This window comes from Triticum aestivum, chromosome 5B (assembly GCF_018294505.1).
Source record: "Triticum aestivum cultivar Chinese Spring chromosome 5B, IWGSC CS RefSeq v2.1, whole genome shotgun sequence".
NCBI lineage: Eukaryota > Viridiplantae > Streptophyta > Magnoliopsida > Poales > Poaceae > Triticum > Triticum aestivum.
Genome location: NC_057807.1, coordinates 678,617,013 through 678,639,507, shown reverse-complemented (window position 1 = coordinate 678,639,507; position 22,495 = coordinate 678,617,013). Strand labels below are relative to the sequence as shown.

The window sequence follows — 22,495 nt, the reverse complement described above, 5'->3', positions numbered from 1 at the left end:
CGTTTGGCCCCCAGCTCACCTGGCGAAGCACTTTTGGCGTTCGCGCCAGCGGTTTTGCCAGCGCCTGGGGGCGATCAAGTTACCAGCCATGCCCCTAGGGTTCGGCCCCCAAATGCATATAAATTCAAAGTTCACTTTCCCGCTACCAAAAACGTCATAGTTCGGCGATCATCATGCCACAGGTCGGTGACTGAATATAACCAAAGTCCGGCAACAAAAGAGTAGGAATGGCAGACATGGGAACTCATCAGACGGGAGGCCCCTCTGCCGCAGGGTTGGCCGAGGTTGGCATGGGCGTGCGCGCAGGGTCAGAGCTCTGGCTCGGGGTCGGCGTGGGCATGGTTTCGGGGCTCGGGCTCGAAGTCGGCGCCGACACATCTTCAGAGTTCGCGCTCAGCGTAGGCGTGGGCGTAGGAGCGGTGGTCGCCGCCGGTCCCGACATCTGATTTAAGATGAGGCCACGCTCTGCCAGGTACCACGCCTTCACCTGCTCATCCATCGTCGACAAGTCTGCCCCCATAAAGAATGCCAGGCCGGTGTTCCTCTTCTTCGCGGCGACGTTGGTCCTGAGAAGGTCGAGCTTGACGACGTTCTGCTTCGTCATCAACACCGACCACCTCGCATCGGATTTATCCTCCCTCTTGGCGGCGTTGCTCTTGGTGTCGGTGATGCACTACTCGATCGACGATTGCAACCGCTCGGCAACCCGCGTCCCTCACCGCCTTGGCTTGCTTGTTGCCATCAGGGCACCCTTCTGCCACCACCAGGGCAGGCGCGTCCGGGTTGTAGGCGTCCTTCGCCTTGGCGAGAGCGAGCCAGACCTCCGTCCATTTCTTGCACGACTCAATCCTGCTGAACACGTGAAGGAACTTGAACTCTTGGTCAGTCGTTGTCTTGGCGAAACATGTTGAACATCCGGACCATCTGCACAACCAAGGCAAAGGTGTCGGTGAAGGACACGGCGAGTAACTAGGCCGGCGACCTGTCCCTCGACGTTGGCGCCGCTTTCTAGGTGAGCCGCGACCTCCTCTTGAATCCCATGCCACTTGCTGCAGGCCGTTTGGATGGTCACCCAGTGGTTGGCCATGGCCTTCTCGCCACGGTCCATGTGGATGCCGGCGAAATCGGGGTCGACCAACTTGCGCTCGTTGAACGCTGTCTTGGTCCTTTTCCAGTACGTGTCGGCGTTCTGGTTCGAGCCGGTGATCGGGTCGATGCTGATGGTCTTCCATGTTTCGGCGAGGCACTCGCCTATTGGGGAACGTAGTAATAATTCAAAAAATTTCTACGTGTCACCAAGATCAATCTAGGAGATGCTAGCAACGAGAGAGAGGGGGTGCATCTTCATACCCTTGAAGATCGCTAAGCAGAAGCGTTACAAGAACGTGGTTGATGGAGTCGTACTCGCGGCGATTCAAATCGCGGAAGATCCGATCCAAGCGCCGAACGGACGGCGCCTCCACCTTCAACACACGTACAGCCCGGGGATGTCTCCTCCTTCTTGATCCAGCAAGGGGAGAGGAGAAGTTGAGGGAGCGCTCCAGCAGCACGACGGCGTGGTGGCGGTGGAGCTCGTGGTTCTCCAGCAGAGCTTCGCTAAGCACTACGGAGGAGGAGGTGTTGGAGGAGGGAGGGGCTGCGCCAGGGGAAGGGGTGCGGCTGCCCTCTCTCTCCCTCACTATATATAGGAGGAAGGGGAGAGGAGGAGGCGCCCTAGGGTTTCCCTAGGGGAGGGGCGGCGGCCATCACTACAAAAAAATACACTTCCGTGATGATACATGTTTGTCACAGTAGGTCACGTTTTCTGTCATGCATGTACATCCATGAAAAAATTATGACAGAATCAAGATAGTCATACCTGTGATGTCGTAGAAGTGTTCCATGACATTACCGAAATTATCATAACGGAAGTGTCCACTTCCATGACGATAAATTACGCGTCACAGAAGTGCTTTCGTCAAGGGTGACCGACACGTGGCATCCACCGTAACGAAACGCCGTTAAGCTATCGGGTCCGGTTTTGGATCCGATAACCCGTTAACAGCCCCAACCAATGGGGATTTTCCACGTGTAAAATCATCATTGGCTAGAGGAAACATGTGTCGGCTCACCGTTGGGACAGATGTCATCCACTCATTGAACCCAAAGCGCCTATGATACGTCGACGCGTGGCACGACCCAACAGAGGCCCATACGCGTGAAAAGATCGGCCCGTTTGACTTGGTCAAAAGGTGGCGGGCCGGCCCACGGCAAGCTTGTTAACGGCCTGTTCGCATATAGCCCATTTACAACCCGCTATCCCAGGGCCCGTTTACGGCCTATCCGAATTAGGCCCAGTAGCGTCATCTAGGCCATCCAATATAATTCCAGCCTGTTTTAACTTCCGGCCCATGTATGGCCCATGACGTCTTTCGGCCCATATGAGGCCCTTAGTAATCCTCGTCCCCTTAACGTCACGTGGTAAAACTGGCCCGTAATGAACAGTGTATCACTTTATACCCATTAACGGCTCATTATTCCGTTGGGCCGTTTCCAGCCCATGATATCTTTCAGCCTTCTCAGGGCCCATTTATTCTCGGGCTCATTTCCAGCATTCGGTTACTTACGGCCCGTTACTGTCATTTTCTGCTTGTGGGCCAAATTCAGCCCGTGGTTACAGTCGGCCCGTTTGTGGCCCGTTAATACGTTGGGCCGTTTTCATGTTGAAAAAAACCCGTTGGGCTGTTTTCATAGAGTTATCAAATACGGCCAATAAACGGCCCGTTATTGTCCACAAATAATACGACCCATGATTGGCGAAATGATGATACGCCCAGTAGAAGGCCCATGGATCCTACAGCCCGTAAAAGGCCCATGGATCGTACGGGCCGTAGAAGGCCCATGGACCCTACGACCCGTATAGAAGGTCAATGGATCCTATGGCCCGTAGAAGGCCCATGGATCATACGGCCCACAGCAGGCCCATGGTTACAACAGTCCGTGTGTTGCCATGATTATTTTGGCCTAGTTTCCAAAGATAGGTTATTGTGGCCACTAGAAAAACAAAAAAAAAGAACTGCAGTGACTACAAGCAAACAACTAAACAAGACAATAAGGAAATAAATAAGCAAGCAATTAACGCTAGCCTATTACCGCTATTACACATATTACATCCACTGGGCATCAAAGTTCGCAACCAGTGCAAATATAGGGAACAAAGTAGCATATTACATATATTGGTCGTCAAAATTGGCCACCAGTGCAAATAAACGCAACAGCAAAACAAGAGCATAACTGAAACAACTTTCGAAGAGCTCAAGAAATGTGGTATCCACCATGCTGGCAATAAGCTTAGCAAGCTTATTAGCTTTATCCTGTTTGGCGCTAAAATCCTCCAACGCTTGCTGTTGCACCAGAAAGTATGCATCTGAATGCTCCAGGGACTTCCGCAGTCCTTCCGCTTCTTGTCGCAGGATAGCTGATCGATGTCTTTCAGCTTGTAGTTGAGACTCAAGAAACCGAACTGATTCAGACATTGAGTTTGAATAGCTTGTGCAAGCGGTAGTGGCCAGTAACTCCAACACTAAACCAAGACAGGACTTTGGGGTTGTCTCACTGTCTTCAAGATAGTCTTCCTTAGCTGTTTTATCAGCTTTGTTGGAGACCAACAAGGATGTGTTGTTGGGGAACGTTGCATAAAATAAAATTTTCCTACGTTCACCAAGATCCATCTATGAGTTCATCTAGCAACGAGAGAGAGATACATCTACATACCCTTGTAGATCGCGTGCGGAAGCGTTCAAGAGAACGGAGTTGAGGGAGTCGTTCTCGTCGTGATCCAAATCACCGGTAGGCATGGCTCTCCACTGGTGAACACTCACGCACCGCAGACGCTGGCCAAGTCCACCCTCTTGGGCGGGCGTGTCCCTCCGCCTCCACGCCCTCTTCCTCCCGGTGCCTCGCCTCCTCCTGCTCGTGGCACAGACAGCATTTCAGCTGGCGCTTGCCTTGTTCAATGGAGACCCGGTCGGATCAGTGATGACATGCATATGCGAGTTGTTCGACCCCTCATCGGTGGACTGGAAGACAACGTTTGTCGAGCCGGCAAGCGCGCTTGCAAACCAGCACACACGGTGCTTGGGACGGGCTAAGAGCACTCTAGCAGACCCCGTAAAGCATCACCTGTAAAAAACAGTACACATGCTTCCTAAAACGAACTTACGATATCCCAAGGCATCGGGCAGAACAGATCCCATAAACCCATACCGTAAACGTTTTCTTCTTCTTTTTTCTCCTCACGCTTCTTCTTCCTTGAGATGCACGCATGGACGAACTCGAACTCCGACCGGTCAGAACGGCGCCGCTCCGGCCTACCGCCTGATTTGGCCCGCTGCCTGCTCCGGCGATGTCCCGGCAACTCTTCGGCGATGCCCTGTTGACGCTCCAGCCCGGCGCATGCTCCGGCAATGCTCCGGCCAGCCACCGGCAAGCTCCTCCGCCTGCTCGCTGCTCGTGCGCGGCGTCACGAGGCCCCCTGCTCCGGCGTTGACCGGTTTACAAGATCCTCCATAAACAGCTGAAATCCTCTAGATATAACGGATCGTGGCTTGAATATAGGGAAGCCTGTTTATTGGATATGCTGTTTTACAGAATCTATTGAAGGCATTTTCTTAACTTGTATAGTAAATACCAAGGTTTAATCGCTTTTATGGGATCTGCTAGAGATGTTCTAAACATGATGGTCCTCGACCACATGTACAACCACGCAGCGGCCGCGAACGTGAAGGCGTTCTGCGGCAGCGTGGCTTTGCAGAACTTATAATTCTGACTACTTCTATGACGGCTTTTACGGAATTCATGACGGCTATGCATCCGAGGATGTGTCCGCACCTACGCGGGGATGCGGGCAGTGGACAACGTGCCCAGTGACAAAAATTTACCGACGAACCAAGACAAATATGACTACTTCTCTAGTTTTCCTTTGAAACAACTTGTAAATAAATCAACTCAAGAGGCAGCCGACTCACAATGAAGTTTTCTCTTTGCGCCACTCAGCAAAAGCGCATGTTACCCACGCATAAGGATTTAACCATGACATACCCAAACACATACACGACAATATACATTTGCTCATTCGTGGATTACATATATAAATCTGATCCTGCCAAAACAAAACTAAGCATCAACTGAAACCATCACTAGTAACACAAGCACTGCCTGATGCCTCGATGAAATCTAAGACGATGATGGACTCCTATCTTTATTGTTACTACTAGATCGATGCAAGGAAATAAATTTGCGGCTGATAACCATGAAGACAGAGCCTTCCACGACGCCGTAGTCAATCATCTCGCAGTCATCGTCAAGCTCCTTTCCTTTGAGGAACATCCGCTGAAACGCGGCGGGGATTTCCGCTTCGTCCTCGATGAGCTCCTTCAGCCTTTCAACGCTGGTTAACTTATTAACCTCTACGTTGATGTCGCGACAAGCACTCACCTTGACGATCACATTGAACCTGGACGCCATTGAAATTCCAACTTGGCTTCCCACCGGTGTGCCAAAGTGCACCGGGCAGGGCCAGTGGCGAATCTAGGAAGAAAGTGGAGGGTGGGCTCAAAGTTGACCGCGGGAAAACTGGAGAGGAAAACAAGTAAACAACCATTACCTCCTAATCATGTTGTCCAAATAAGCTCAAATTTTCCTAGATCACTATTGTCTGCTAATCCGTTTGTCCAAATAAGCTCAAAATTTGAATCTGTCTCGTGAAATAGCCATTATCGGTGGCACACTTGTGAACACACGAGCTAGGCTCATCCTCTCGTCCCCTCCCTCCCCTCGCCACCTAGCCCCCTCCTCCCACCCCGTCTCCCGCCGCTGCCGCCGGCTGGCGTGGCCGGGCGTTGCCCGCGCAGCGCCGTGGCGAGGCCGGCGGTGGCGGCCCTCTTCCACTTCCCCTCGCGGTTCCCCGGCTCTGGCGGCGGTTTCTGGCGATGGTGCACCTCGGCGGGCGGTGCTCCGATGTAGATCGGGCGCATATGCGGCGGCGGCGCGGTCCTTTGGCGGCGGTGGCGGCTGACGGCGTGGGTCGGCCGGCGGAGCCCTGCAGGCCCAGATCTGGGCCCTTTTGGGTCCGATCTGGGTCAGGGCGGGCTGGTCTGGCCTCCGGCGGGTCTCCTCCGGCTGGGCTGTCGGGATGCGGTCATTGGGATCGGCGGCTCCGCGCTGCGTCGGCTGCAACACGGCGGCAGGAGCTTAACGGGCCCGTTCTGGGCCCTGCTGGGCAGGGGGTCCGGCGTGCTCCCGCGCCTGCGTCCGGACTGCTACTGCTTGTGCCAGTGGAGGTTGTCCCCTCCCACGTGGCTGTGGTGCTCCTGGTCCCTATCGGCGGTGGTCTCGTTTGGTTCGGCCGGCCTCGCAGTGTCTTCGATGGAGAGGCGACGGTGGTGTCCTCGTGATTGTGGTGGCGCAGGGTGGTGGGCGGTTGGCGTGGTGGAGCCGCCGGTTGGTCCTGGGTTGTGGGTTTGAGGGGTAGGGAGAAATCCCTCTCGGGTCCGCCCGGCACCGACGCGGTGACGCCTGCGGGCGCCATCAACCTTCTTGAAGGGCGTCGGGAGTACCTCTCCCCCGCTTCCCTCCGTGTACCGGGAGAAATCCTAGGATTCGTCCGGGCAGCAGCGTCGTCGTCGTCGCGGTCCTTCTTGAAGGTGTTGCTTGGTTCGCGGCGACTCGATGGCATTGGAGCGTGGTGGATATCTCCGGTGGGCGCAACGGTTGCGGGATGCTTCAGCTTTCGTTCATCCGGTGCTGCCGGTATTTCTTTCTTTTGCTTTTCTCTTGTTTTTCTTTTGGGCATGGTTGTGCTGTTTGCCCCAGCGTCGAACTTCTGGTTATATCGGGTGATTGCTATATTAATATAGCGGGGCGCAAGCCTATTTCGGTAAATAGCCATTATCTGCTAATCCGTTTGTGCAAATAAGCTCAAAAATTTCACAGGTTACTACCGGGAACATATCGTATTTACTGAAATCTTTATGAGCTGTTGGAAAAATATCATATTTTGAACCAAAATTTAAGTATTTCTACCAAAAGTGCCATTGTCTGCTATAATCATATTAGTCCAAATATTTTGGTCTTTCCTTTGCAAAGTTTGCTATAGTTGATTCGACATGAACTATGACAGGTTCGGGTCACAGGAGGACTGCTTGAGTAAAAATTGTGCATATTCATAAATCTGCAACTAAGTTGTATTTGGACATCAATTAACAGTTCATGAACTACTGTAGTTATTAGAGTACTAGTCTGGCTTGGCAAAATATTCTGAAGGAATTCAAATTTACCTTAATTTTTTTCTCCAAGGACAGATGCCAAATGCGGGCGCCTGGCTTCTGGCTCCTGGTGCGTCGCCGGCGCAGGCTGCTGCTTCCTGCTTACTGAACGCCGACTATAGGTTCGCCGCTCAACAGCCGCACGAGCTGAGATCCGGCCGTCGGCGCGTGGGCGCAGGCGCCGCAGACCCGCAGTCCCAGGCTCGCTAGCTGAGTACACGGCCGCGCGGGTGCGCGGCACTTCCTGCCGGCCAGGGCAACCAGTGGCGCCGCCACGCTGGTCGCCGGCCGCAGCTTGCCCCGCGTCCGCCGATCCGCTCGGTAGGGTTGGAGGCTGGAGCTTCCTGTCCGATCCCCCTGCTGCCGAGTGTGGGTGTGGGTCTGTGATACTGATAGCCGTGGCTGGCATGGGCCGAGAGCTGAGCTAATGGGCCGAGTAAGAATAGGTAGTACTCCCTCTTGTAAACTATAATGTAAGTTCGTTTTCTTCTAAAAAATGTAAGATCATTTAGATCAAACGATCTTTTATACTGTATTTCTTTACAAAGGAAGTACTAGTAAAAAAGTTCACCGGACGATCATGATACAATTCAGTTTTATGAGGGCTATTGATGATATGATGTCGTTGATAGACAAAATTCCTAAATTATAGCATGCCATTCATTACAATTCCTAAATTCCTAAATACAAGTTCACTCATAATTTTATTTTCTATACAAAAAGAGAAGGTCGCTTATAAATCATCATTAAGCCCAATGCTGAGTAAATCATGCTTCTCACCGAATCAATGATGTGCAGTGTACTACAACCATTCATTACAATATACCCAGGTAGATCAAATTCTTTTTGTTTGTCTTATCTGACGTGCAACCATGCATGCTTCCCCATTTGGTGAAGTTTAGTTTCATCATAAAAGTTTTGATTAGGCAAACCAACCTATGGTTGGATGGTTAGAAGGACAATGGTATTCTCAGTCCACCAGAGTTCAAATCCTAGATTTGACATTGGTGTTTGCATATTTCTTGGATTTATTTCAGGCTTCCGGCAATGTTCGTATAGCGGGAGGAGACGTTCCCGTCGACTGCGAGGCGCCGATGGTGACTTTGTAAAATGTCAAGATGTTATGCCGGCTTAGTCTCTCGGAGGTGCTCATAGGGGTAGGGTGTGCGTGCGTGCGTTCGTAGGGCCGATTGTGTGCTCGTGTATGTGAATGACTTCGTTTGTATTGTGTTCAAAAAAAGTTTGATTAGCTACCTAGGTGTATGTAATGGAACCAAAATGAAAGTAAAAGGTTGCATGGGAACAATGGATCTTAAAAAGTAAAATAACCTTGATCAACGAAATTAAATTGGGATTAAAAGGCTGCTTGGAACATCACAGGTTCGAGAGAACAAAGGCATCTAGTGCAATTTTGTGGCCTATGGAAAGCAAGAGATATGGGCAAGAAACACAAGAGAATGAGAATGAAAAAAGACAATTGTTTGGGCTTTTGGAATCAAACGATCACACTAACAAACATGAATTCTAACATAATGGTTAGATGAGACCTCGTGCTAGACGTCTAGAGTGGATTGGGTGCCACCAAGACATATATAGATAGCAAAGGACACCTAGAATGACGTGTCTACTTGAGAGTGCATGAAAATAAATAGTTGATGGTTATTTGTGGCAGGCTGCATGTGCACGAAAAGTTAGAGAGAGCACGCGCATAAAGAATTGCTGGGAAAGCATTTTTACATGATAGGCCTATTTGATGATGTGGATAGATTACATGTTCAGATAAATAAGATAGTAGGGATCAATCTCTTATGTATATACTCCTTCCGTTTCTAAATATTTGTCTTTCTAGAGATTTCAACAAATGACTACATACAGAGCAAACTGAGTGAATCTACGCTCTAAAATATGTTTATATACATCTGTATGTGGTAGTTCATTTGAAATGTCTAAAAAGACAAATATTTAGGAATGGAGGGAGTAGAATATAGGATGCCAAATATAAGTACGATCGTCAAGGCACATTTAGCGTTGGGGCAGATCTCCTTTTTTTAGCGGTGAGTTTTTATTTACCATATTTAAAATAGCATAGGAAAAATGTTCACATAATTTAAAAAGTATTCATAAAATTTGAAAATTGGTCCCAAATCAAAACTTGTACATGATTTTGAAAATAATGTCTATCAATTTCTGACCATGATATTTTGGACCCGCTGTCCCCATGTAGTATACTTCACGAAGCGCGCGCTTTCATTCCCTTCTTGTAAAGTGGGAGGCATAGATTATGTTGATGTCCTTCACCTCAGATTGAATTGTTTCTGGCCGGCATTGCTTGGCCCAGGTTGCTGCCTGTCTCCGTTATCGTTGGTATGTTGATGTCTCCGTTATTGTTGTCCTCTCTAGCGCAGAATTTGGTCATCATGACTGTGAGTTCGGCCATGGTCCTCGACTTTGTAACGACTGAAGTATCTGGATAGCCATTTTCATTGTTGTTGTTGTTGTTGTTGTTGTTGTTGTTGTTGTTGTTGTTGTTGTTGTTCCTGATCACCACGAGAGATTCTGTGGCACTACAATAGATGACTTCATTCTTCTTTTTAAGAAAACGAATCTAGAATTTACGTATGGGCTCACCCAGCTTCTGCACTATGAGGGTCGAGTCTTCGGCATCCGGGGTCTTAACATAAGTGCCATGGAATTTTTCATGAACTCGGCCTCGAGCGCGGCTCATGAGTCGATCCACCCTAGAGGCAGAGTGTGTAGCCAGTGTCGAGCCGAGCCCTGCAATCTTAGCGGCAACTATTTGATGGTGTGTAAATCATCGCCGTTTGCCACGTGGATCGCGAGATATAGTCCTCGATCCAGCGATTCCGAACCAAGGGGTCTGTTGACCCATCATATTTTTTGACACTAACGATCTTGAAGCCCATCAAGAAATGATGAGCCATTACCCTATCGGGAAAGTAGGGTGTATGCGTTGCACATCGCGTACGGGTGGTATCGACGGCGTGACATACATCGTGATTACCTACGTCGCCATATTTGGAGTAGGTATGCTGATCTTTGTGTTTGTCATCCAAGTCATTCGTCCTGCTTGTTCGCCGAATGTTCTCCATGCTCTTCGCGAGAATCCTTAGTGTATTCCATGCTGCCCAGTCTGACGATCTGGCTTGTTGTCGGTGTGAAAACCGGCGGATCTCGGGTAGGGGGTCCCGATCTGTGCGTCGTAGGCTGATGGTAACAGGAAGCAAGGGACACAATGTTTACCCAGGTTCGGGCCCTCTCGATGGAGGTAAAACCCTACTTCCTCCTTGATTAATATTAAAGATATGGGTAGTACAAGAGTAGATCTACCACGAGATCATATAGGCTAAACCCTAGAAGCTAGCCTATGATGGTATGATTGTAATTGTGATCGGCCTTCTAAGGACCAACCTCTCCGGTTTATATAGACACCGGAGAGGGCTAGGGTTTACATGGAGTCGGTTACAAGGAAGGAAATATAATATCCGGATCGCCAAACTTGCCTTCCACGCCAATGAAAGTCCCATCCGGACACGGGTCGAAGTCTTGAGTCTTGTATCTTCACGCTTCAATAGTCCGGACGTTGTATACAGTCCGGCTGTCCGGATACCCCCTAATCCAGGACTCCCTCAGTAGCCCCTGAACCAGGCTTCAATGACGATGAGTTCGGCGCCCAGTCTTGTCTTCGGCATTGTAGGGCGGGTTCCTTCTCCAAATACTCCAAAGTAATTATCGAACACTTGAACCGTGTCCGGATCCACAAAATGATCTTCACACGCCATCGTAGAGAGAATGGTATCTTCACAAACGCAATCTACTGACAACTTTTTAGGCAACGTGACGCGTCATTGCGGTCGGGTCATTATTCGAACCGTTTTCCCACAACCAGCCACAGCGCATATTGCGAGGTGGTTTCCTTGACACGTCTTGTCAAAGAAGAGATCGTGTCCCCTTATCACGGGATCTTCATCAATGCGGGTATGGGTAATCCAACCGCGCCGCCAATCATGGCGAGTGGGGAACGAGCGGGTTCCGCTAGGCAAGTGGGGAGGCGCAAAAAGCTTTTGCCGTCCCTATAAAGAGATAAGGCTTCTTCCTCTTTACCCACGCCTTCTCCTTCCGCTAGCTCATTTCCCTCTGTTCGAGCCCTAACGCCCAGGCATTCTCCTTTTCCATCAAAGAGGGATTTTCCAAAGATGTCCGGATCTGGAGCAGGAGGCAAATGGATGGCCTCTACCATCCAGGAGAAGGATATTAAGAAGCTCCGGGAAGCCGGGTATCTGGCCAAGAAGATCGGCCACCGTCTCCCACCGGCGGGACAGGTCGTCCCTACTCCGGAGTCCCACGAGAGAGTCGTGTTCCTTCCCCACTTCGTCCGCGGGCTCGGGTTTCCCCTTCACCCATTTGTTCACGGAGTCATGTATTACTATGGGATTGATTTTCATGATCTTTCCCCTAATTCTTTCCTCAATATCTCGACGTTCATCGTCGTGTGCGAGGCCTTTCTCCGATTTTCGCCTCACTTCGGCCTGTGGCTGAAGATTTTCAATGTGAAGCCCAAGGTGGTGAGTGGCGAACACGCCGAGTGCGGCCGCGCCATGGTGAGCAAGATGCCCAAGGCCGTTTGGCCGAAGGGCGCCTTCAACGACTCCGTCAAGGAGTGGCAGTAGCAGTGGTTTTATATCACCGAACTACGCAGCAAAAAGTGGGCTGCGGTTCCTGAGTTCAGATCCGGAGCTCCACTGCGGCTCACGTCCTGGCCCAAGAAGGGCCCGAACTAGTCCTCGTCCGATGAGCTGTCACTGCTCCAGACGCGCGTTCAGAGTGTGGTTGACAGGGACGTCAAACTCGTCGATGTAGTCCAGGTGATGCTAGTTCGCCTGGTTCTCCCTTGTCAGCGCCGAGCCTGCACTCTGTGGGAGTTCGACCCTACCGAGCACCAAACCCTTCAGGAGCTCTATGATTCCTCCCACAAGGATATCTGGAAGGTGCACTTCAAGTCCGGCAAATTGTGGCCGGGCTCCGCCGAGGACCGTGGGTATCAATTATCCCATTCTGCAAGCTCGGTAAGTTACAGCCACGCTCTGTCCATTCATGCTTCAGTCGGCATGTCATGAGGGAGATATCTTAATCGTGTTTCATCGTGACCTCAGGGATGGATAAAGAAGGTGGAGCGGATATATTGTCCGGCCCCGCTGTCGGAGGAACCGGCCGGACCTCTTCTGACGAAGATGCTGGTCCCCGCGCCTTACGAGGCGCCAAAGAAGGAGGCCTCCAAGAGGGTCAAGAAGACCCGGAGTGGCCTCCGTCGCCGCGAGGCTTTGGACGCAAAATCCAAAGACTCAAGCGATGCTCCTTCTTCGGAAGACGAAGAGGAAGAAGCAGAGGAGGACGAGCCTCACTCTGAAGGTGGGAAGAAGCGTGCAGCTTCCTCGTCCCTGGAGGCCGAATCGCCCAAGAGGAGGAAAGGTTCCCTCCCAGGGGCATCCACCACGGCTGCCGATAGCAGACCGGAGTGGTATCCCAGGGCCCAGCCCCTGGAGAAGTCGTAAGTATACGAAATCCGAACACGCATATGCGTCTGGGATTGTTTTTGGGTATAGTAGTTTTAACTGTTGCTATATTTTGCACAGTCCGGCAAGGTCTCGCGCCGGACAGTCCTCATCGGAGGATTCGCTGAGCTCGGACGCCTTGGCGAGCGAGACGCCTCCAGAGGTCCCTTCCCCAAAGTCCCGGCGCGACACTGAGGTGTCGTCTCAACAGGGCCCGGACCAGGGGGGCATATCACTGGAGCCGAACACACGGGAGCGATGGCCCCTGAGTGTGCCGACAGCGGGGGCGATCTTGGGTTCGGCCCACAGCCGGACAAGGTCCAGGAGACCTCTAAGGCTCCCGGATCGGGCGAGCAGCCACCTTCAACGGTGGGAGGCTTGCCTACTCCACCGGCAACCACTGTTCAAGCAGAGTTGCCAGGCGGTCTGTCGACAGCGTTAAAGAACGCGTCTATCGTCGATGAGCATCAGACCCTTATGGGTGCGGTGGTTGAAAAGATTCAGTCTGCCGAGAGCGGGCTGAACGAGTCCTGCCTTGGCCTTATAAAGGCCTTTGAGGTATGTTTCCTAAGAAACCTTTGAGGAATCATCATAATATGAGTAGTAGCCCCTGATACACTGTCCGGCGAAAAAGAGAGCCGGGCAGGGGATCAAATCCTCTATTTTCGTGGGAACTTTTGTTAATGACGTGTACCTCTTTGTTTGAAACCAGGCGTCTGCGGAGAAGACGACCGCTCGTAATGCGGAAGTGTACGAGCTGAAGCGGAGCCTGGAACGGGCCAAGGAAGAACTTGGCCGCGTGAGGAAGCAATTAGAGGTTAAGCAAGGTATGGTGAAACATTGTCTTGCATTAGGCACGAATAAGTAATTGTGCTTATTGGAAAGTATTTGTGTTGTATGCCCTAGGAGCGAGTGCCGAATATGAGGCACTGAAGAAGGATGTGGCTGATGCCAACGAGAAGGCTACCGCCGAACAGGCACTTCGTGAAAAACACGAGGTCAGGGTTATCACAGCTGAGCGGGAGCTCCAGGAGTCTGTGAAGAAAAGCAAGGGCTTGGAGTAGAGTCTAATAGGGAAAGAATCCGAACTCGCCCAAGCTCTCCAAGCCGCGGAAGATGCTCGGGAAGAAGCCTGAGGTGCTGTACGAGACATTCAGGAGGCCCGGAAAGTTGCGGCTGGTAAGGCCTTCTGTATTCTTAGCCATTTGTTCATGATAATGGGAAGAATTCTAAGCGGCAAGCTGAATTCTTATTTTTCCAGGGGCGTTTGCGGATCTTCCTCGCAGCATATCAGATGCCGCCCAATTCTACCGAACCAAGGAAAAGAAGTCTGCGGAGAGGGATTTCTGGTCGCAGTATTTGGCGCCGAACTATTTGGTGCCCTTTATCGATCAGCTGAAGCAGCTGGTTGAACTGCAGCAGGCGGCCGAACTAGCCATGAAGGACTTGGTTGTCCGGCTGTGGCCGGCGGAGCCAATTCCGAGCAGTTACTTAGGGCTCGTGAAGCGGATTGTGGGCGCCTGTCCTCGGCTTGATGCTGTTAAGCGATCGGTCTGTATAGAGGGTGCGCGTATGGCGTTTGCCCGTGCAGAAGTGCATTGGGGGAAGCTTGACGCGGAGAAGCTGATGACTGAGGGGCCGCCAGAGGGTAAGGAGCATCGCAAGTCCGAACTGTACTATGAAGGTGTACTGAAGGGAGCCCGCCTTGCGGCGGATAAATGTACCAAAGACATTATATTTTCCTGAGGGCATTCATGCCGCTTTTTGTAATATGGGACAATGGCATTTTTATTATATATTGCCTGTTTTGTTTGAACACATGTTCTTCCTGTGCGGCTGTTTATTGTATGTAAATCCTGAGAGTTGGCCAGTCGTCGGCTTCTGCCCCCACGTAAAAAGAAGACGGGGGTGTTCGGGATATATCTGAACGCTCTTTATCCCATATTTGGGTCCTTTTAAGGAGGTGTTTCTCACCACGAACCAGGCAATCGGACTATAAGGCTTTATTACTCTCACTTAGCCATAGGAATTCGAGTATGGTCGGCGTAGCCCCTAGTGTTCGGAAGGCCGAACTAGGGGCTCTATTGGCGCCTGATCAGAAGACCGATCCGTCGCACTCTGCATTTATAATGGCGTTGTGCGGAATAAATCTTTAAGGATTTTACAACCTCTAAAATAGCTGACCAGCTCTCGCTATATCATGACAGTCGGTTTTCGGCTTTCTCTACTAAGGTGCTCGTCCGGCAGATCCGGGACACAATCGCAGTAGTTCTCCCTGCGCTATCTTAGCCGATATAACGGAACGTAAGGTACCAAAACAAGGGAGCCGGGAAAACCCAACCAATGACCCAAGACATGATTTGGAGTTGATGCATATAGTGCTATAAGTTCGGGGTGCCAAGCGACCGAGAAGGTGGTCGAACTTTATTGCCGTACTATGAAGCCCCTGGCATAATCGGGCGTAACACGAGGTGTCGATGAAAAGCGACAGCCGGTAAGTGTTATTTAAGTCTATGCATTGTAGTAAGATGATATGTCTATGCATATGAGTGCGATGTATGATTATGAAAAGAGGTGTTTTTTGGCGGAACCTGTGATGGCCGGACTGGAGGGAGTTGTGAGTGGATCAACAGTGAATCCAGACTGCCTTCTTTTAGGGGGGCTCCTTGTGTGTCCTGGCCGATTCCACGTCACTAATCCTGTTCCGCGTCAAAGTTAGTTTGTAAAGGCAAATACTTGGAGGTAGCCGAGCGTCCTCTTGTGGTTGGTCCGAGGGCTCCTGATCGGACCCTGGTAAACCCAGCCGTTATACCATTGGGTAGCGCGGACTCCTCAGTTGGTGTCCGGATAGTTGGCTGTCATATCAAAATTTTGATAGGCATGCGCGACTCACTACTCCGGCAGCTGTATGATTTCCGCTCTGAGGGCGGGGTTCGGCCTTGACCATAGGTGTGATTGCATCACATGGTGTTGGCCTGAGTGATTTACCACGTGGAATCTAGTCAACGTGGTTCATCCCGTTAGCATACGGTAAATTACCGCATGGTGGGAAGGTGCCGAAGATTTATTCTTTGGCGTAGCATTTTTTGGTGATCCGAAGACAACCATTTAGAGTGGTGGGCCAATAAAACTTGGCCTTTGCCCCTAGCATCTTTTAGGAGATGTTGTTTGTGGTTTCACACCTGCGGGGGTTTTATGTGTTATGGAGCCCCCGGTTTGCTATGTCCAGAGGCACTGCAATTGAGTTGTTGTGGTTAATGCGGTCGGGGGCGATCAACCGTACTTTTATGCTATGGGGGGGGGGTGCTCTTGACCAGATGCCTCCCTTCATTGTTTCCGGCACGTGACCAGCCGCTTTGTTTTGAGGATCCGGCATTCTCTATTGGTATGTTTTGCCGTCCTTCTAGGAGTACCATGAATTTCACATGGTTGATCGAGTGTGTGGCTCGGGCCGGATAGGTCTGAGCTGTTCTTTGTCCGCTGACCGGACTGGGAGTTGCTGGAATTGGCACCAGCTTTCCTGACTTGACTCTTATAACCATTGCGCCGAGGCTTGAGGATGCTTCTTCGTGTGTCCTTCATATCGTTTTGGACCGTAGTGATGTGTTGACGTCGGGGCATGTGCCTTGGGTTCTCCTACTTAGGTTGGGGTGGTCGGGTCCGTATCTTTCAGTGGCCAGGACCTTGGTCCATCTGTCCACCAGCAAATCTTGGTCAGCTTTAAGCTGCTGTTGCTTCCTTTGCAGGCTCCTTGCCGTGGCCATGAGCCGTCGCTCGAAGCGAGCTTGTTCCACAGGATCTTCAGGCACGCCGAATTCGTCATTGCCGAGGCTTGCCTCGTCCTCGGAGGGGGGCATATAGTTGTCCCTCTCCAAGTATCCCACAGTGGCCAGTCCGGCCTTCTTAAAGGCAGGCCGACTAGGGTTATATTCATCTTCGGTGCCATCCGGATTGTTTTCGTCTTCTGGGCCGGTATTGCTGTGGCGGGGCTTGGAGCGGCGCCGACGACGCCCATGCTTTGCTTTTCTCCCTGAGGGATTATCCTCCGCTGCCTCATCGCCATTGGTTTCCTTCGGAGTGCCCGCCATATATATATATATATATCATAGGGAGAGGCGACTGTCCACCGCCCAGTGAGCGGTGGTTCATGTTCTTCTCCTGCATCGTCGTCTATACCGTCGATGTCTTCAGAGTTGAAGTCCAGTACGCCGGTTAAATCATCGACTGTGGCAATGAATTGGGTGGTGGGTGGGCAATGAATTCCTTCATCGCCTGCTTCCCACTTGAGCCGGACATAGTTCGGCCAAGAGCCTCCTGACAAAGAGAGAGACTTTAATGAGTCCAGCATGTCGCCGAAGGGTGAGTGCTGGAAGATATCCGCAGCGGTGAACTCCGTTACCGGAGCCCAACCTGGCTCGACTGGCTCGGGAGTGCGTGGACTGGAACCAACATCCGGATACGAATACGGGGGTCCGGATTCACAGGCCACCACAGAGGTAAGGCCCGTGTTCGGCTCCACCGCCGATGAGTGCGCGACCTGCGGGGCGGGGTCCAGCCGCCCGTCCTTAGGCAACACAGCCTGCTCCAGATTTAGGTCCGAGGCTACTGTGGGGGTGATACCTCGAGCTTTGTCCGCAACAGGTCTAAGCCGTGCTCGTCGTGACTGTCCGGTGCTCCTGGTAGGCCCGAATCCGTCGAAGATCCAGTCTCCGCGGATGTCCGCCGTGCAGTTCAGGTTTCCGATCCTGATCTGGTGGCTAGGGGCGTAGCTATCGATCTGCTTCAGATGGCCAAGCGAATTGGCCCGCAGGGCGAAGCCGCCGGACACGAAGATCTGTCCGGGGAGACAGGTCTCACCCGGGACCGTGTTTTTGATGATGGTTGAAGGAGCCATCGAGCCCTGTAGCGACGACACAGAGAAACTCTCAATGAAAGCACCAATGTCGGTGTCAAAACCGGCGGATCTTGGGTAGGGGGTCCCGATCTGTGCGTCTTAGGCTGATGGTAACAGGATGCAAGGGACACAATGTTTACCCAGGTTCGGGCCCTCTCGATGGAGGTAAAACCCTACTTCCTGCTTGATTAATATTGAAGATATGGATAGTATAAGAGTAGATCTACCACGAGATCGTAGAGGCTAAACCCTAGAAGCTAGCCTATGATGGTATGATTGTAATTGTGATCGGCCTTCTAAGGACCAACCTCTCCGATTTATATAGACACCAGAGAGGGCTAAGGTTTACATGGAGTCGGTTACAAGGAAGGAAATATATTATCCGGATCGCCAAGCTTGCCTTCCACGCCAAAGAAAGTCCCATCCGGACACAAGTCGAAGTCTTGAGTCTTGTATCTTCACGCTTCAATAGTCCGGACGTTGTATACAGTCCGGCTGTTCGGATACCCCCTAATCCAGGACTCCCTCACTTGTCGCGAATGTTTCACCCTGGCCCATGTTCGTGATGTCTAAGTAGATAACACCTTACATCCTACTTGTGTTAATTACTTTGGATTGGAGTAAAAAGTACGGATGATCTATTCTGAGATTGTTGTGTGTTTTCTATGAGCCCCACCCGTCAATTTAGATAGATACGTGGGGGAGGGGGGTAGGGCTACTTGTGTTTTTTTTGTGTGTGTCTTCGTGCACTAGAGAACATTTTCCCTTCAATTTTTGCTACGTGAGTGATTTTTACGTTGCCTTGGCAAAAACAAAAATGTCACAGCATTTATGGTATTTCCATCATGTCAATTCTTCTTTTTTATTTTTATTAGATTTTTAATTTGTTGGATCATTTTATCATTAAAAACGTATTAAAATCTTGTTGCCATATTTTTATCATGTAGGCACCTTTTTATTTTGTACTAGTTGAGCAGTGCAATTTTATGTAGGCCTTTCTTTTTATAGATTTTATTATCATGCTAATTTTCTGTGGTTATTTATTTTTGCTTTTCATTTTTTTTGAGGTGTTTTTGCTTTTCATTTGAGGGGTCACCAAAGTGTTCGAACAGAAGCCCAACAGGAAAACCCGAGGCCCACTGAGCTGAACGGTGCCCCTGTCGAACCCTAACCCCCAAAATCCAAATCCCCAACCTCGATCGATCGATCGGCCGAACCCTAACCCCCACCGCCCAAATCCCCAATTCCGCACGGCGACGATGGCCGCCGGCAACCCCCGCCTCCCCAACTTCATCCTCCTCGACGCGACCACCCGCATCAGCGATCCCCGCAACGGAACCGCCACCGCGTGGGCCTTGACGACGGCGGGCCTCACCATACAGGTCTCCTTGGTGGTGGCCGCGCCGCCGCGCCTCTCCCACTTCTGCGTCTGCTGCCCCGGCCGCGACGCGACCACCTTCGCGCACGCGCCCGAGGTCGTCTGCTCCGCGGGGGACCACGCCCTTATCCGGGCCGACTTCACCACCGGCGACTCGGAGTCGCAGCAGCACTTCATCTACCGAGCCAGGGGCCCCGACGACCGGCCGTCGCTTGACCTGATCCCGGACTTCACTGGTTATTCCCGGGCAGAGCTTCTGCATCTGCCCCTCGGTTTCGTCTCCAGCCGCAACCACTTGGTCATAGCGGCTCTGAGCTACGGGACGAAGGACTCGCAGTACTATCTCCACACCCTCAGCTCCGAGCCGCGGTCCAAGTGGACCAAGAAGCTGCTGCAGGTGGAGCTCCCCCATGGATTATCCAGGAAACAGCTTGTGATCGATCACGCCAAGGTGATCGCCCTCGGAGGCGGGCTGCTGGGATGGGTCGATCTCTGGGAGGGCATCCTGATCTGTGACGTGCTCGAACCCGGGGCAGCCGTGTCACGCTTGGTCCCGATGCCCAAGCTGCTGCCCAGCAACAAACCACTCTACGGCCAATCTTTGCCTCGGGCGATTCGCGACGTCACCTTCAGCCGTGGCTACATGAGATGCGTCGAACTTGAGGAGCTGGTAGAACTTAGAGTCAGAACTGTGCCGCCTCTTCCTGACCCCTGGGACATGGATGAGCTCCAAGACTCGGAATTGGCCATCGATCCTCCGCAGGAGGATGGGGAAGAATATGTCACCGTTGGTTGGAGGCTCATCACATGGTACAGGGCATTGACTTGGAACTGTTGGCGCAAGGGGAACAGGGTTCATTCCGATGAGCTCGGTAGTGTCTCCCCTCAGCTAGGAGGTAGTGCCTGTGGTTTAAAACTGCCACTCAAGGACCTGAGAGTAGCTGCTCCTATTCTGCGTGGCGACGGTGATGCTGTTTACCTCGCGTCCGCGCTGCATAAGCGGGACCCAACTGCATGGATTGTCGCTGTTGACACTAGGAGGAAGTCGGTGGAAGAGCTTATGCCATGCTCTGCAAAGGGGCTGTATCTTTACGATCCGACCTACATTCCATATGTGCTGACCGAATATCTGAATGATAAATCAGGTAACTATATATGCTGTCACTGTTATCATATCTATTGAGTAGCAAGTGCTCATGTATCTAATGGTTTTCCGCTCTTTGTGTACTAGATGGAGCTCAGGTACAGACGCAAAATGCTTGCCATCACACCCCACGAAACTTTGATGGGTCCGAGAAGAAGCGGCAGCGACTTTCACAGACAGAATCTGAAGTCTGAAATGTTGATGATACAGCTCATGGACTTCGAGGATTAGTGAAAGCTTCAGATTTGTTGTTTGAGTAACTATCAAACTAGAAGATACAGTTTAGTAATCTTCCATTTACGAGTAAGTTTGGTAGCGTGAGTTACTCTATTCTGAGCCTGACATTTCTAGAATCGCTATAATCATTAATTAGTCATGAAGTTTCGTCATTTGTTGGCTTTTAGATTGATTGAAGGGAAACTGTTAATTTCATTGTCAAATTCTTAGGCAGGGAACAGACACGTTGATTATTAATACTTTAGTTCGTTCATTGGCTTTCCTTTATATTTCTTTGTTACGTTTGAGCATAGTGTAATGGTTAAGCTTTCTTTGGGATGCCTTTCGGTCTTTGAACTCTGATATTAATCCGTCTAATCCGTGCATGCTGCACTTACGTTTTTTAGCTTAATTACCTCTTTTTTTCTGACAATAAACATGTAATTTTATATTTATCTAATGTGGGCTAAGAGTTCTCCTGCACAACTTATCCTTTTCATAGAATGATCTACAGGTAACATAACGATGGGGTTGCATGACCTGGTAAGTTGAGTCAGCTGGGTGGTTTTGTACTGTGCAGTGCTGGCATCGTAGGAGGATGCTACTAACAATGGGGATTAATTCTGACATCAATTCTGTGTCAACATTTTATTTTCAAGTTGAGGAGGAAGAATATGCTCGTTCTTTTCCTTGTAGCCCAGCAAAACGCAATCATGCCACTGCTGCCTTTGGTGACGCTGATTCTTCTACAGTCTTGGTTGAGTAGTTTGTTTTTGCGACATGGACCTGCTTTTGTACTATCTTGTAAACTGGGATCAGCATTACTCATGTAAATTTTGTTGTGTGCAAAATAATAGTGGTGTTGCTATGATAACTATTATGCAGTCCAACTACAATTGTTGTGATCAACTCTTGTTGTTGTTGTGATAAACATCACATTTTTATTCTTATTGTCTAATACTCTAATTGTACAAAGCTTACCCCTGCCTACTTAAATTATCCCGCGCGGCCCTCGCCCGCTCCCCCGCTCCTAGGGTTTCCCCGCCGCCACCGCCGCCGGCTCCCCCGCGCGGAGCCGCCGCCGCGGCGGCCGGAGCCCGCCGGAGCAGCCAGCTCCTTCCTCCTCCCGCTCCCCTTCTCCTCCACGCCCCCGTACCCCCGCGCCGCCTCCCCGAGCGAGGCAGCCGGGGGCCCTACCTCCGCGCATCTCCAGCCCCTCCCCGCGCCCCTCCCTCCTCCCGCCGTCGTCAGCGCGGTGGGCTTGCCCTTCCCCGTGCGCGGTCCTCCCCTGCTCGGGCGGTGCTCGCCGTGGTGGTGCCGCCTCTTGGCGGCGGGGTGGTCCGGTGGTGCTGGTCGGCCGGTGGCGCGTCCTCGGCCCGTAGGGTCCCTTCTGGGTCCTTGCAGGTTGGCTCCGGCGCGACCGCGACGCTCTCTGTATGGGGAGGCAGGGGAGCGGCTTGGACTGGGACAGCGACGCCGACGGCGTGCCAGCTGCTGCGCGGAGGCGGGAGCTGTCCAGCTGCTGCCACGGGCCCAGTAGGCTCCTTCCATGGTGTCCGGTCGGCTACCGTCGTGGACGGTGGAGGTGGGGCCCTCCCGTATGCCGACTGTGCTGTTGCCCTAGTCCCGGCTCCTCTTCTTCGTTGTGCAGACCATCTTCGCGGTGCCGTGGTGAGACAACGTGGGAAGCTTCGTGTCCGTGTTGGCGTAGGGTGGTGGTCGGTCTGGTGGCGAGCTCCGGAGTGCCTGGGGGAGAGGCTGGGATCGGGAGAAATCTCTGTTGGCTTGGCTGACACCGACGTGGTGGCGCCTGAAGGTGCCGCCGGACCTTCCTGGAGGGCGTCGGGGCTACCCTTCCTCTCTCCTCGCTGTGTACCGGGGGAAACCCTTGGCAGCAGCGTCGTCATCGTCGCGTCCCTTCTTTGAGATGTTGTTGGGTACCGGCACTTCGGAGTCTCGGAGCTTGGTGGGCGATCTCCGGTGGACGCA

At 51.7% G+C, this 22,495-nt stretch overlaps 1 protein-coding gene and 1 long non-coding RNA gene across 3 annotated transcripts; one reads left to right on the top strand and one right to left on the bottom strand.

Moving 5' to 3' along the window:
• Positions 1-5,063: 5,063 nt before the first annotated feature.
• LOC123117605 (uncharacterized) lies at positions 5,064-7,683 on the bottom strand. The gene is made up of 2 exons (XR_006457436.1): positions 7,317-7,683; positions 5,064-5,613 (listed from the first exon to the last, which is right to left on the bottom strand). It is a non-coding gene; the product is annotated as an uncharacterized lncRNA (long non-coding RNA).
• An 11,234-nt stretch (positions 7,684-18,917) lies between these two features.
• On the top strand, positions 18,918-21,405 carry LOC123117604 (uncharacterized). 2 transcript variants are annotated; one of them, XR_006457435.1, is made up of 3 exons: positions 18,918-20,291; positions 20,378-20,593; positions 21,021-21,405. XR_006457435.1 is itself a non-coding variant. In XM_044538325.1 (2 exons), the coding sequence occupies exons 1-2, from the start codon at positions 19,028-19,030 to the stop codon at positions 20,482-20,484; spliced, it is 1,371 nt and encodes a 456-aa protein (XP_044394260.1). In that variant the 5' UTR covers positions 18,918-19,027; the 3' UTR covers positions 20,485-20,832. The 2 variants fall into 2 exon arrangements, 1 of the variants encoding a protein (XP_044394260.1); XM_044538325.1 differs by lacking the exon at positions 21,021-21,405 and having other exon boundaries at positions 20,378-20,832.
• The last annotated feature ends 1,090 nt before the right edge of the window (positions 21,406-22,495 follow it).

Coding starts and splice junctions, on each gene's coding strand:
- LOC123117604 (XM_044538325.1), top strand. CDS start 19,028: ATGGCCGCCGGCAACCCCCGCCTCCCCAACTTCATCCTCCTCGACGCG. Junction 20,292..20,377: donor ATATCTGAATGATAAATCAG/GTAACTATATAT, acceptor TTTGTGTACTAG/ATGGAGCTCAGGTACAGACG.